Below are 15,368 nucleotides of genomic sequence, written 5' to 3' on the forward strand. Positions count from 1 at the left end.
TCTTGGGCATGGCCCCATGTAAGCCGCCCCGAGTCCCCGTTGGGGAGATGGTGGCGGGGTATAAATAAAGTTTTATTATTATTATTATTATTATTATTCTGTATCAGAGACTAGAGCTGATGTGGTCAGCATTCCAAATAACAAAACCGAATCTAAAGTTGACCACAAACTGATTTGTAACCCTTCTGGTACTAACATTGGCGAGTGGTCCTAAAGTGCAACTTTAGGGCAGCTCTGTATTGTACCTAGCAAAATGTTTGCTGTTTAGAAATAATCTTCAGGGCATTTGTCTGTCTTACCTCTTTGCTACATGACACATGAGGAACAGCCTGCTTTTCTATCACATGAAGCAGGAAATTTCCCTTCAAAAAACTGATTTGGATGGTCCTAACTAACCAAATTTCTAATTGCGATTAATCTTAATTCTTTTATACCTAATATTCAAAGCAGATTAGAGAGTCAACTTATCAAAGCTCAAAATAGTGTCTTAGTGTGTGTCTTGTTGTTATTATTTACCTTCAAATTGTTTCCAATCTATGTCAACCCTAAGGCAACCCTACTGCATGGTTTTCATGGCAAGATTTGTCTAGGGAGGGTTTGCTTTCTGCTTATACGGCCAAAATATTTGATTGAATTAAACCACTGTATTATAAAGTACTATCCGATGTCTCTAATTAAAGTAATCTGTTCTCTATCTTCTTCAAAAATTACCAGTAACTGGTTTACTCCAGCGGCCCATAGTCCAAGCAAAGGGGGTACCTCAACCCACAATGATTGACGAAGACTCCACCCCTCAGAACATTGCCAGCAATGATGAATTTTAAAACCTGTAATTAGTAAATAGGTTTCACGTATGTATACTTTAAAAAGTCTTGAAACTGGCTGAGAGGAGTGTTTCTATGATTACTGGTTGAAAGGAATGGAAAGAATAAAGAAATCACATACCAGATTGTTCTTCTCCATCAATTGGCTGTGAAGTTCAGTCTGCTTTTCTAGTTCATGTTCCAGTTTCTTACACTTTAGCTTCCAATGTCTAATAGATTCCTGAGCTTTCAGTTTTAAATCGTCCTTCTTCTTTTCATTCTCTAGCCTGAGCACTTCAGATTGTCTGAATTCAGCTAGGTATCTCTCTGCTTCTTTAGTCGTCTCTTCCAATTGCTGAGCCAGTTCTGTGACCTGAAGTTCTGCCGCTCTTCGCTCGTTCTCACAGACTCTGTAGTTACGTTGTATCTCTTTCAACTGGCTCAGCATCCTTTGCTGCTGGGTCTCCCTTTTTTCCAAGTCAGAGGTTAAAACCTAGAAGGCATCAAAACAAATTTAAAGATTCTCCTGGTGAATACAGAAACAGCAAATATATTTAAAATCATATCAGAATCAAACACCTTCAAGCATATAGAGCAACAGCAGCTATAACCATTCAAAACACTCTTCCCTTTGATTTCCAATGAAAGAATCCATTGAAACAGTTGCACTTGGGGTGATCTGAAAAGGTCTGAATGCCTATGTGAAAAGACAAACATATGCTTTGTGCTGTTGAACTTGCTCACACAAAGACCAAAGAAGTAGGTAGAACAGATACCTGACACAAAAGTTATGTCCTGCAAAAGAATGCTGTTTTTTTTAGAATAGTAGTTGTCTACCTTTGTACTTTGAAATATCCTGGACTTCAACTCCAGGAATCCCTGTCCATTGTTCATGCTGACTTGGGCTTCTGGAACTTGAAGTCCCAAATACTTGGAGGGTCAAAGGTGGAGACCCATTTCTCTAGAGATTAGCAGCTTTAACAACTTATCCTTCACCCCAGACCTTTCGAAACTGTGTGCCACGACACATTAGTGCAGTGGTTCTCAACATGTGGGTCCCCAGATGTTTTGGCCTTCAACTCCCAGAAATTTTAACAGCTGATAAACTGGTTGAGATTTCTGGGAGTTTTAGGCCAAAACACCTGAGGACCCACAGGTTGAGAACCACTGTGTTAGTGTATCAGCTGTTGAGTGTACATGTGTTGCACAAATATAATGGGAAGCCTTTGAATCTATGTAAAATAAACAACAAATCATAATTCTTTAAAATATAAATGAAATGTTTTCAAGTGTAAGCATACATTTCATTATTATAATTTATGTATGTGCCCATATATTTTATAAGAGGTTGGTTGAACTTCCGGTTCGCTAGTAAAACTGAATTACTGTATTGTGAAATAATGCAGGTCTAAAATGTATGTCACCAACGTGAAATGTCTGGAAAGCTCTGTTTTACACTGTAATCCCTTCTAAATTATTTCTTCTGCTAAAAACACTCTACATGTTTGTCATAGATTCATTGCAGGTATCTACAGAAGTAGAAGGAGATATGTGGCATGTTGACTCTGTCTCTTGGCCACACTTGAATAGTAATTATGCCCCCAAAATAGAACTTACTCTATGAAACTGTATAGCAGGGGACACTATAGTTCAGTTAAAATGTCTTAAAGGGAAGTAATATTACAACAAAAAGAAAAACAAAGTAAATCAAGCTGCTCTATTATAAAAATCTGAAAACATTCAATCACATAATATCTTTATTAAAGCCAACTAGAATATTACATAATGGTGAACTTAAAAAAAGAAAAAGGTGTGTGTGTCATTGTTTATTTTGTCACTTGGTAAGTTTCACTACAATACTGGCACCAGAAAAATATCAAACTTGGGTGGCTCTGAAGTGCAATTAGATAAATTCATGGAACTATCAAGGGGACCCAGTCAAGATGGTTAAATATCACCTTTATGATCAGAGGCAGAGTGTTTTTATAGATCACTACAGAAAAATGTAATGTGGAATTTGTATCTGTTGACAACTGGTTGGTAATAATGGGGAAAATGATCAATTATTCAGACCTTTGGCGTACTTTAACATTTTTAACCTAATATATTGTTTTTTTTGTGGCAAAAGAGATCTAAGTATTTTGACAAGAAAGATATTCATTTTAATTCAATCCTCATTACTAAAGATTAATGTTATACACAATTGGAAACAAGGCTTTTGATGCCGTGGTATTATAATGAAAGACTAAAACTGAATTTTTTAATTTGAATATTTTCTAAAGTGAAAAAGCCATGCTTTCGTGCTTTAGTACACATGTGCGTTTTTCAGACCATAAAGCACACAAGAAAACCTGTATTCCTCAAATACCCAAAAAGTGATTTTTATACACTCAGTTGAATTCAATTACAAAGGAAGATTTGTATTAATTAAACCTAACCTCTAAGGGCTATGGAATTTGACCCTGACAGATGTGAAGGGACAGAGACAAAAGCAATCAGGAATCATTACATTTACCCTTCCACAAATTGTGTAAAATGTCTCACCTTCAGACTTCTATGCTAGATTATCTTCCTTTCAACAGCTATAATTGCTTCCCATCTGGTGATAATATTAAAAGACACCAGTCCTAAATAATTGCATCTTCAGCCATTCTGGGTCATTAAAAATAATTATTTTTTCAGAAACTTTATGAGCAAAGATCTTGTACATACATCTAACGTTTCCATGTAGTAGTTAATGAAACAAGATTCAAGGCTTAAGCAAAGTACAGAATATTGTTAAATTAATTGGAGACATTTATCATATCGTGTAAAAAAAAACAATGAACTCTATTTTATTAACAGTTAATACTTTCAACAGCAACAAAAAATCCCATCAAGCTCTTTACTGAGATTATTTGCCTTAAGGCACAAGGGCATATAATTAATTCCTTGGCATTACTATCTGTCTGATTGAAATCAGAATGACCCTGCTCTCTGCCAGCAAAACATTTACATAAAATGTATGTCCAAGCATTTTATCATTTTGCAAGCAAAACCCAATTTTTCAGAAAAGAGAAGTACATTCTCCTTCATGTGAGAATGGTATGAAGGAGACTCATTGCATTTTAAAACTGGAAGACACTATAAGGAGCATCTAGTTCCCTACCATACAACTAAAGCTTTGCAGAAAGATGTCCATCCTTGTTTTCTTTTAAATTAAATGCTATCTATATGTATCTTTGTCACATCAGCTGGTTATCTACCCTATTTCTATTCAGTAGGCTTGCTCAAATAATTCGATTTCCCCGTTACCCGTTATTAATTTGTTATTTTCGTTTCTTTTGAAGCAATATACGGCCTTGATTGTCCACACGTCTGGATATCGCGGTTTCGAACCGCGACTGGCCGTTTTTAGTTATGTCGTCGTTTTTTTCGTTTTTAAATAAAGCTTTTGCAAATCACCCAAACTTGTTTAAGTGCACTGGGGCAACCTAGCGTGTTGTTTGCACCTTGTGGCCAATCAGAGAGCACGTTTAACCAGGGGGAGGGGCTGGTAAGACGTCCTGAATGAAAAGAGCGAGCACAGGGAGCCTCGTGGCTCATTCGCACCGGGATTCTGAAGAGGGTGGAAGGGAGATTCTGGGCAGGCAGGCAGGCAGGCAGGCAGGCAAGATTGCTGCGTCACAGCTTCCTTGGCTGTGTCTGAGCTAGAGCTAGGCTACAGAAGACCGGGAGAAAAGGTTGGGTGGGTGAGTTTGGGTGGTGTGGGTTTGGAAACTGTTTGGTGTTTCTTTTTTAATTTTTTGCAAAGGGCCTGTGGGTGTTTTTTTTCTCACGAGATTGGCGTTTTCCATTTTCCCACCCGGCCAGCAATTTTTCTGCTGCGCCATTTTTTCTGTTGCGGGCGGGGTGGGCTTTCTTCTATTTTCTTTTTTAAACACAAAAGGGTTTTTGGAAACAAGGGAGCCTGATTTGGCTCTTGCCAGCTCTAGCAGGGCTGTTTGTCCATGCCAGGGACGCTGTCTGTGAATCAAAAGCCAACTTTGGCCAAAGGATTGCACCTCCCATACTCCTTTGTAGAAAAACACCTCCTTTTTGGGAAACTAGGGAGCCTGATTTGGCTCTTGCCAGCTCTAGCAGGGCTGTTTGTCCGTGCCAGGGACGCTGTCTGTGAATCAAAAGCCAACTTTGGCCAAAGGATTGCACCTCCCATACTCCTTTGTAGAAAAACACCTCCTTTTTGGGAAACAAGGGAGCCTGATTTGGCCCTTGCCAGCTCTAGCAGGGCTGTTTGTCCGTGCCAGGGACGCTGTCTGTGAATCAAAAGCCAACTTTGGCCAAAGGATTGCACCTCCCATACTCCTTTGTAGAAATACTCCTCCTTTTTGGGAAACAAGGGAGCCTATTTGGCCCTTGCCTGCTCTAACAGGGCTGTTTGCCCGTGCCAGGGACGCTGTCTGTGAATGAAAAGCCAACTTTGGCCAAAGGATTGCACCTCCCATACTCCTTGGTAAAAAACACCTCCTATTGGGGAAACTAGGGAGCCTGATTTGGCTCTTGCCAGCTCTAGCAGGGCTGTTTGTCCGTGCCAGGGACGCTGTCTGTGAATCAAAAGCCAACTTTGGCCAAAGGATTGCACCTCCCATACTCCTTTGTAGAAATACTCCTCCTTTTTGGGAAACAAGGGAGCCTGATTTGGCCCTTGCCTGCTCTAACAGGGCTGTTTGCCCGTGCCAGGGACGCTGTCTGTGAATCAAAAGCCAACTTTGGCCAAAGGATTGCACCTCCCATACTCCTTGGTAAAAAACACCTCCTTTTGGGGAAACTAGGGAGCCTGATTTGGCCCTTGCCTGCTCTAACAGGGCTGTTTGTCCGTGCCAGGGACGCTGTCTGTGAATCAAAAGCCAACTTTGGCCAAAGGATTGCACCTCCCATACTCCTTTGTAGAAATACACCTCCTTTTTGGGAAACAAGGGAGCCTGATTTGGCTCTTGCCAGCTCAAGCAGGGCTGTTTGTCCGTGCCAGGGACGCTGCCTGTGAATCAAGAGCCAACTTTGGCCAAAGGATTGCACCTCCCATACTCCTTTGTAGAAATACACCTCCTTTTTGGGAAACAAGGGAGCCTGATTTGGCTCTTGCCAGCTCAAGCAGGGCTGTTTGTCCGTGCCAGGGACGCTGTCTGTGAATCAAAAGCCAACTTTGGCCAAAGGATTGCACCTCCCATACTCCTTTGTAGAAAAACACCTCCTTTTTGGGAAACAAGGGAGCCTGATTTGGCCCTTGCCTGCTCTAACAGGGCTGTTTGTCCGTGCCAGGGATGCTGTCTGTGAATCAAAAGCCAACTTTGGCCAAAGGATTGCACCTCCCATACTCCTTTGTAGAAATACACCTCCTTTTTGGGAAACAAGGGAGCCTGATTTGGCTCTTGCCAGCTCAAGCAGGGCTGTTTGTCCGTGCCAGGGACGCTGTCTGTGAATCAAAAGCCAACTTTGGCCAAAGGATTGCACCTCCCATACTCCTTTGTAGAAATACACCTCCTTTTTGGGAAACAAGGGAGCCTGATTTGGCTCTTGCCAGCTCAAGCAGGGCTGTTTGTCCGTGCCAGGGACGCTGTCTGTGAATCAAGAGCCAACTTTGGCCAAAGGATTGCACCTCCCATACTCCTTTGTAGAAATACACCTCCTTTTTGGGAAACAAGGGAGCCTGATTTGGCTCTTGCCAGCTCTAGCAGGGCTGTTTGTCCGTGCCAGGGACGCTGTCTGTGAATCAAAAGCCAACTTTGGCCAAAGGATTGCACCTCCCATACTCCTTTGTAGAAATACACCTCCTTTTTGGGAAACTAGGGAGCCTGATTTGGCTCTTGCCAGCTCTAGCAGGGCTGTTTGTCCGCGCCAGGGACGCTGTCTGTGAATCAAAAGCCAACTTTGGCCAAAGGATTGCACCTCCCATACTCCTTTGTAGAAATACACCTCCTTTTTGGGAAACAAGGGAGCCTGATTTGGCTCTTGCCTGCTCTAACAGGGCTGTTTGTCCGTGCCAGGGACGCTGTCTGTGAATCAAAAGCCAACTTTGGCCAAAGGATTGCACCTCCCATACTCCTTTGTAGAAAAACACCTCCTTTTTGGGAAACAAGGGAGCCTGATTTGGCCCTTGCCTGCTCTAACAGGGCTGTTTGTCCGTGCCAGGGATGCTGTCTGTGAATCAAAAGCCAACTTTGGCCAAAGGATTGCACCTCCCATACTCCTTTGTAGAAATACACCTCCTTTTTGGGAAACAAGGGAGCCTGATTTGGCTCTTGCCAGCTCAAGCAGGGCTGTTTGTCCATGCCAGGGACGCTGTCTGTGAATCAAGAGCCAACTTTGGCCAAAGGATTGCACCTCCCATACTCCTTTGTAGAAATACACCTCCTTTTTGGGAAACAAGGGAGCCTGATTTGGCTCTTGCCAGCTCAAGCAGGGCTGTTTGTCCGTGCCAGGGACGCTGTCTGTGAATCAAAAGCCAACTTTGGCCAAAGGATTGCACCTCCCATACTCCTTTGTAGAAATACACCTCCTTTTTGGGAAACAAGGGAGCCTGATTTGGCTCTTGCCAGCTCAAGCAGGGCTGTTTGTCCGTGCCAGGGACGCTGTCTGTGAATCAAGAGCCAACTTTGGCCAAAGGATTGCACCTCCCATACTCCTTTGTAGAAATACACCTCCTTTTTGGGAAACAAGGGAGCCTGATTTGGCTCTTGCCAGCTCTAGCAGGGCTGTTTGTCCGTGCCAGGGACGCTGTCTGTGAATCAAAAGCCAACTTTGGCCAAAGGATTGCACCTCCCATACTCCTTTGTAGAAATACACCTCCTTTTTGGGAAACTAGGGAGCCTGATTTGGCTCTTGCCAGCTCTAGCAGGGCTGTTTGTCCGCGCCAGGGACGCTGTCTGTGAATCAAAAGCCAACTTTGGCCAAAGGATTGCACCTCCCATACTCCTTTGTAGAAATACACCTCCTTTTTCGGAAACTAGGGAGCCTGATTTGGCTCTTGCCAGCTCTAGCAGGGCTGTTTGTCCGTGCCAGGGACGCTGTCTGTGAATCAAAAGCCAACTATGGCCAAAGGATTGCACCTCCCATACTCCTTTGTAGAAAAACACCTCCTTTTTGGGAAACTAGGGAGCCTGATTTGGCTCTTGCCAGCTCTAGCAGGGCTGTTTGTCCGTGCCAGGGACGCTGTCTGTGAATCAAAAGCCAACTTTGGCCAAAGGATTGCACCTCCCATACTCCTTTGTAGAAAAACACCTCCTTTTTGGGAAACTAGGGAGCCTGATTTGGCCCTTGCCAGCTCTAGCAGGGCTGTTTGTCCGTGCCAGGGACGCTGTCTGTGAATCAAAAGCCAACTTTGGCCAAAGGATTGCACCTCCCATACTCCTTTGTAGAAATACTCCTCCTTTTTGGGAAACAAGGGAGCCTGATTTGGCCCTTGCCTGCTCTAACAGGGCTGTTTGTCCGTGCCAGGGATGCTGTCTGTGAATCAAAAGCCAACTTTGGCCAAAGGATTGCACCTCCCATACTCCTTTGTAGAAATACACCTCCTTTTTGGGAAACAAGGGAGCCTGATTTGGCCCTTGCCTGCTCTAACAGGGCTGTTTGTCCGCGCCAGGGACGCTGTCTGTGAATGAAAAGCCAACTTTGGCCAAAGGATTGCACCTCCCATACTCCTTTGTAGAAATACACCTCCTTTTTGGGAAACAAGGGAGCCTGATTTGGCTCTTGCCAGCTCTAGCAGGGCTGTTTGTCCGTGCCAGGGACGCTGTCTGTGAATCAAAAGCCAACTTTGGCCAAAGGATTGCACCTCCCATACTCCTTTGTAGAAATACACCTCCTTTTTGGGAAACTAGGGAGCCTGATTTGGCTCTTGCCAGCTCTAGCAGGGCTGTTTGTCCGCGCCAGGGACGCTGTCTGTGAATCAAAAGCCAACTTTGGCCAAAGGATTGCACCTCCCATACTCCTTTGTAGAAATACACCTCCTTTTTGGGAAACAAGGGAGCCTGATTTGGCTCTTGCCTGCTCTAACAGGGCTGTTTGTCCGTGCCAGGGACGCTGTCTGTGAATCAAAAGCCAACTTTGGCCAAAGGATTGCACCTCCCATACTCCTTTGTAGAAATACACCTCCTTTTTGGGAAACTAGGGAGCCTGATTTGGCTCTTGCCAGCTCTAGCAGGGCTGTTTGTCCGTGCCAGGGACGCTGTCTGTGAATCAAAAGCCAACTATGGCCAAAGGATTGCACCTCCCATACTCCTTTGTAGAAAAACACCTCCTTTTTGGGAAACTAGGGAGCCTGATTTGGCTCTTGCCAGCTCTAGCAGGGCTGTTTGTCCGTGCCAGGGACGCTGTCTGTGAATCAAAAGCCAACTTTGGCCAAAGGATTGCACCTCCCATACTCCTTTGTAGAAAAACACCTCCTTTTTGGGAAACTAGGGAGCCTGATTTGGCCCTTGCCAGCTCTAGCAGGGCTGTTTGTCCGTGCCAGGGACGCTGTCTGTGAATCAAAAGCCAACTTTGGCCAAAGGATTGCACCTCCCATACTCCTTTGTAGAAATACTCCTCCTTTTTGGGAAACAAGGGAGCCTGATTTGGCCCTTGCCTGCACTAACAGGGCTGTTTGTCCGTGCCAGGGACGCTGTCTGTGAATCAAAAGCCAACTTTGGCCAAAGGATTGCACCTCCCATACTCCTTTGTAGAAAAACACCTCCTTTTTGGGAAACTAGGGAGCCTGATTTGGCCCTTGCCAGCTCTAGCAGGGCTGTTTGTCCGTGCCAGGGACGCTGTCTGTGAATCAAAAGCCAACTTTGGCCAAAGGATTGCACCTCCCATACTCCTTTGTAGAAATACTCCTCCTTTTTGGGAAACAAGGGAGCCTGATTTGGCCCTTGCCTGCACTAACAGGGCTGTTTGTCCGTGCCAGGGACGCTGTCTGTGAATCAAAAGCCAACTTTGGCCAAAGGATTGCACCTCCCATACTCCTTTGTAGAAAAACACCTCCTTTTGGGGAAACTAGGGAGCCTGATTTGGCTCTTGCCAGCTCTAACAGGGCTGTTTGTCCGTGCCAGGGACGCTGTCTGTGAATCAAAAGCCAACTTTGGCCAAAGGATTGCACCTCCCATACTCCTTTGTAGAAAAACACCTCCTTTTTGGGAAACTAGGGAGCCTGATTTGGCTCTTGCCAGCTCTAGCAGGGCTGTTTGTCCGTGCCAGGGACGCTGTCTGTGAATCAAAAGCCAACTATGGCCAAAGGATTGCACCTCCCATACTCCTTTGTAGAAAAACACCTCCTTTTTGGGAAACTAGGGAGCCTGATTTGGCTCTTGCCAGCTCTAGCAGGGCTGTTTGTCCGTGCCAGGGACGCTGTCTGTGAATCAAAAGCCAACTTTGGCCAAAGGATTGCACCTCCCATACTCCTTTGTAGAAAAACACCTCCTTTTTGGGAAACTAGGGAGCCTGATTTGGCCCTTGCCAGCTCTAGCAGGGCTGTTTGTCCGTGCCAGGGACGCTGTCTGTGAATCAAAAGCCAACTTTGGCCAAAGGATTGCACCTCCCATACTCCTTTGTAGAAATACTCCTCCTTTTTGGGAAACAAGGGAGCCTGATTTGGCCCTTGCCTGCACTAACAGGGCTGTTTGTCCGTGCCAGGGACGCTGTCTGTGAATCAAAAGCCAACTTTGGCCAAAGGATTGCACCTCCCATACTCCTTTGTAGAAAAACACCTCCTTTTTGGGAAACTAGGGAGCCTGATTTGGCCCTTGCCAGCTCTAGCAGGGCTGTTTGTCCGTGCCAGGGACGCTGTCTGTGAATCAAAAGCCAACTTTGGCCAAAGGATTGCACCTCCCATACTCCTTTGTAGAAATACTCCTCCTTTTTGGGAAACAAGGGAGCCTGATTTGGCCCTTGCCTGCACTAACAGGGCTGTTTGTCCGTGCCAGGGACGCTGTCTGTGAATCAAAAGCCAACTTTGGCCAAAGGATTGCACCTCCCATACTCCTTTGTAGAAAAACACCTCCTTTTGGGGAAACTAGGGAGCCTGATTTGGCTCTTGCCAGCTCTAACAGGGCTGTTTGTCCGTGCCAGGGACGCTGTCTGTGAATCAAAAGCCAACTTTGGCCAAAGGATTGCACCTCCCATACTCCTTTGTAGAAAAACACCTCTTTTTTGGGAAACAAGGGAGCCTGATTTGGCCCTTGCCTGCTCTAACAGGGCTGTTTGTCCGTGCCAGGGACGCTGTCTGTGAATCAAAAGCCAACTTTGGCCAAAAGGTTGCACCTCCCATACTCCTTTGTAGAAATACTCCTCCTTTTTGGGAAACAAGGGAGCCTGATTTGGCCCTTGCCTGCTCTAACAGGGCTGTTTGTCAGTGCCAGGGATGCTGTCTGTGAATCAAAAGCCAACTTTGGCCAAAGGATTGCACCTCCCATACTCCTTTGTAGAAATACACCTCCTTTTGGGGAAACTAGGGAGCCTGATTTGGCTCTTGCCAGCTCTAGCAGGGCTGTTTGTCCGTGCCAGGGACGCTGTCTGTGAATCAAAAGCCAACTTTGGCCAAAGGATTGCACCTCCCATACTCCTTTGTAGAAAAACACCTCCTTTTGGGGAAACTAGGGAGCCTGATTTGGCCCTTGCCAGCTCAAGCAGGGCTGTTTGTCCGTGCCAGGGACGCTGTCTGTGAATCAAAAGCCAACTTTGGCCAAAGGATTGCACCTCCCATACCCCTTTGTAGAAATACACCTCCTTTTTGGGAAACATGGGAGCCTGATTTGGCCCTTGCCAGCTCAAGTAGGGCTGTTTGTCCGTGCCAGGGACGCTGTCTGTGAATCAAAAGCCAACTTTGGCCAAAGGATTGCACCTCCCATACTCCTTTGTAGAAATACACCTCCTTTTTGGGAAACAAGGGAGCCTGATTTGGCCCTTGCCTGCTCTAACAGGGCTGTTTGTCCGTGCCAGGGACGCTGTCTGTGAATCAAAAGCCAACTTTGGCCAAAGGATTGCACCTCCCATACTCCTTTGTAGAAAAACACCTCCTTTTTGGGAAACAAGGGAGCCTGATTTGGCTCTTGCCTGCTCTAACAGGGCTGTTTGTCCGTGCCAGGGACGCTGTCTGTGAATCAAAAGCCAACTTTGGCCAAAGGATTGCACCTCCCATACTCCTTTGTAGAAAAACACCTCCTTTTGGGGAAACTAGGGAGCCTGATTTGGCCCTTGCCAGCTCAAGCAGGGCTGTTTGTCCGTGCCAGGGACGCTGTCTGTGAATCAAAAGCCAACTTTGGCCAAAGGATTGCACCTCCCATACTCCTTTGTAGAAATACACCTCCTTTTTGGGAAACAAGGGAGCCTGATTTGGCCCTTGCCTGCTCTAACAGGGCTGTTTGTCCGTGCCAGGGACGCTGTCTGTGAATCAAAAGCCAACTTTGGCCAAAGGATTGCACCTCCCATACTCCTTTGTAGAACTGGAAAGTACAGGTATCCCCTTGTCAACGAATAAAAATAACTAAAACTGAAATAGACGGTTTTGCGGCAGTTAATAGACCCTGAACAGAACATGTTGCCAATCAAGAAACAAGAAATATTTTCCACCACTTTCACAACACCTTTCCATCCCCCCATCTGTCTCCTGAAAACACTCCCGTTATCATGAAGCGTTCAGCTGTACGCGGGTCTGGGGGAGCAAGTCCTGCTAGTGGTAAAGCAACAGCCAGGACACTGTGGGGGGCCAAAAAAGTTAGGGTGGGTCCCATCCGTCTGGAACGCCGAACTATGGGAGTGGGTGGACTTGATGAAGAAGCTGGCTGTTCGAATGCAGAAAGTTCACAGCCCTCCACCCGGAGCCAGTTGTCGTATGGAGCTGAGACCACAGGACGATCAATGGAACATACAGGTGTAGCCGTCCTGGAACTACAGGTGGTGGATAGTGAGGATATAGATAACCCCACCCCTCCACCCGCTACTGACAGTGAGGAGGAGGTAGAGGAGGTTGTACCATCAAACCAAAAACTTTCTCTAGCTGACGAAAGGGTGCCCACGACTCCTATCTCTGTGGCTGTGGGGAGGCCAAGGTCATATATTTGGGACCATTTCAATGTCCACTCTCAGTGTGCTACTTTGGCAGTTTGTAGACACTGTGGGGCAAATATCAGCAGAGGCAGAGACCTGAGACATCTTGCAACCTCGGGGTTGAGCTCTCACATGAAGCGACACCATCCCTCCATTTCGGTAGGAGGGGGAACTGCAAGCCCTTCAAGTGGCAGCCTTAGCACACAAAGTTCTCCTGGTGAAGATGGTGGAAGGCAGACACAGTCCACCTTGGAGGATTGGGCCATTCCATTACCCAGAAAGAAAACGGGGGAAACATTACTCACACCCCAGCAGATAACCCAAAGTGTGGGAGAGATGATTGCCCTAGATCACCATCCCTTCCGCCTGGTTGAACAAGAAGGCTTCGTACGCCTTATGAAACGACTGTGCCCCCGATACAAAATCCCCTCCCGTCACACCTTTTCCAGAAAAGTTATTCCCGGCTTGTACGAGGGCTGTAAGGAACGCATTATCCAGATGTTGCGTAGCGCCATGGGAGGACACATCCATTTTACCTCTGACATTTGGTCAAGCTTGGGAGGAGGCCATTCCTACCTCTCTCTCACGGCACATTGGTGGGAGAAGGAAGGCAGTATGGATACATCCCATCGTTGGGCACTCCTCGCGTTGGAGGTAGTTGATCGTGATCACAAGGCAGAGACCATCTGCAGCTATCTGGAAAACATAATGGGGGAGTGGATGCAGTGTAGGCCGGAAGAAATGAGGAGGGGCTTTATGGTGACTGACGCTGGTAAAAATATGATCAAAGCGGTTGAAAGTGCCGGGCTTCAGAATGTGTCCTGCATGGCCCACTTGCTTCACAATACCGTCAAGGAAGGTTTAAAGAGCCCGGAAGAGCAGCCAGCTAGCAACGCAAACATCGCTCTGCTGATCGAGCGCTGTAGAAAGATCGCGGGCTACTTCCACAGGAGCATCAAGGCAGCCCGGCAGCTGAGAGAGAGGCAGATCCTTGAAGGCCTCCCGCAGCACAAGCTGCTCCAGGACGTCTCAACTCGGTGGAATTCAACCTTTAAAATGCTTGAACGCATGATCGAGCAGCAGAAGGCGGTACACGGCATCTCCCTCACATTGTTTGCGCCTGTTAGCAAACTTGTTCCAAATAAGCAAGAGTGGGACACCATCTCCCAGCTAGTAGACGTACTAAAGCCATTCAAACATGCCACTGAGACCCTTTCGGAATCAAAAGCCCTTCTTAGCCAGGCAGTGCCCATGGTCTTGAGGCTAAGGAGGCACCTAGAAAGACTTGGGGCCGGTCGAACACTGGACTCCCTGGCTGGACCGCTGACACCGCCGGCCCAGGAGCTGGTGAGGAGGTTGTCCTTTGCTGTACGGAAACGCCTTGAGCCACTTCTTTCCAGCAAGGTCCATATGCTGGCGGCCTTGTGTGATCCACGGCTAAAGTACAACGTCTGCCCAAAAGACTTTACCGTGTGGAAGGCCCAACTAGTTAACCTTGTGAGGGAGGTCTTTGCTGCCAGGGTGGAGGAAACGGGCACAGTGGCCCCTCTTCCGGAAATGCCTGTCACCCCCAGCACTAGCGCTAGTGGCGAGACTGAAAGTCCCGGGGAGCCGGTAGGGGTTTGCCGTAGGGATACGGATCTCCAGCAGCGACCAGGAAACGTTTTTTTTGCAGAGACGGTGGCCATACTTGCCTGCTCTGAAGAATCCTCTTTGCTGGCTTCTGCTCAAAAGGTAGACTCGGCCGAATGCTCGGTCAACAGGTACTTTGAGGAGCCTCCTGAGATAATATCTTGTGATCCATTGGCCTATTGGGCTTCACGCGAACACATGTGGCCGGATCTGTCACACGTAGCCCGCCAGTTCCTCAGCTGTCCTCCCATGAGCATGCAGAGCGAAAGGGTCTTCAGCCTAGCGGGAGATGTAGTCACGCCCCACCGCAGCTTGCTGGACCCGCAAACAGTTGAGAAACTGGTTTTCCTGAAGGCCAACCTTCCCGTGTTGAATTTCCCAGATTTGGATTTTGACACCGACGGCTCATAGAGCAATAGTTCTCCTCCTTTAAGCAGCTCTGCTTCAGAGAAACTTTGGCTAATTTTGTGGGTGGCCAGGGGGGGGGGGTTGCCCCTTTGGACTCTGTCCAACAACTCTCTCCTCTAACCTACAATGCTTTCCTCTCTCTTTTCCCTTCCTTTCTCGTCTTTATCATCACTCACCGTTGCCCACTGTTGTTTTTGGGTTCATCAATCACAAGGGGCCGTTTCCCGAATCATTGAATCATGGAATCATAGAAAAGTAGAGTTGGAATAGAACTCATGGGCCATGGAGTTCTCCCCCAACTAAGACACAGGAAGTTTCATTCAAAGCATCCCCGACAGATGGCCATTGAGCCTATGCTTAAAAGCTTCAAAAGAAGGAGCCTCCAACACAGTCCGGGGGAGACAGTTCCACTGCCGAACAGCCATCACAGTGAGGAAGTTCTTCCTGATGTTCAGGTGGAATCTC

The 15,368-nt window shown here is 46.8% G+C and overlaps 1 protein-coding gene across 9 annotated transcripts in view; it reads right to left on the reverse strand.

Moving 5' to 3' along the window:
- The window catches only part of cep128 (centrosomal protein 128), a 284,185-nt gene that overhangs the window by 174,017 nt on the left and 94,800 nt on the right, over nt 1–15,368 (reverse strand). For all 9 annotated transcript variants that reach the window (XR_010002021.1, XM_008117882.3, XM_062968036.1 and 6 more), the window contains one exon: nt 946–1,296. Coding sequence is in view for 8 of the 9 variants with exons in the window: in XM_008117882.3 (XP_008116089.2) it covers nt 946–1,296 (351 nt within the window). In the remaining variant the exon portion in view is untranslated. The remainder of the gene's footprint in view (nt 1–945; nt 1,297–15,368) is intronic.

Source organism: Anolis carolinensis, chromosome 1 (assembly GCF_035594765.1).
Source record: "Anolis carolinensis isolate JA03-04 chromosome 1, rAnoCar3.1.pri, whole genome shotgun sequence".
Taxonomy (NCBI): Eukaryota; Metazoa; Chordata; class Lepidosauria; order Squamata; family Dactyloidae; genus Anolis; species Anolis carolinensis.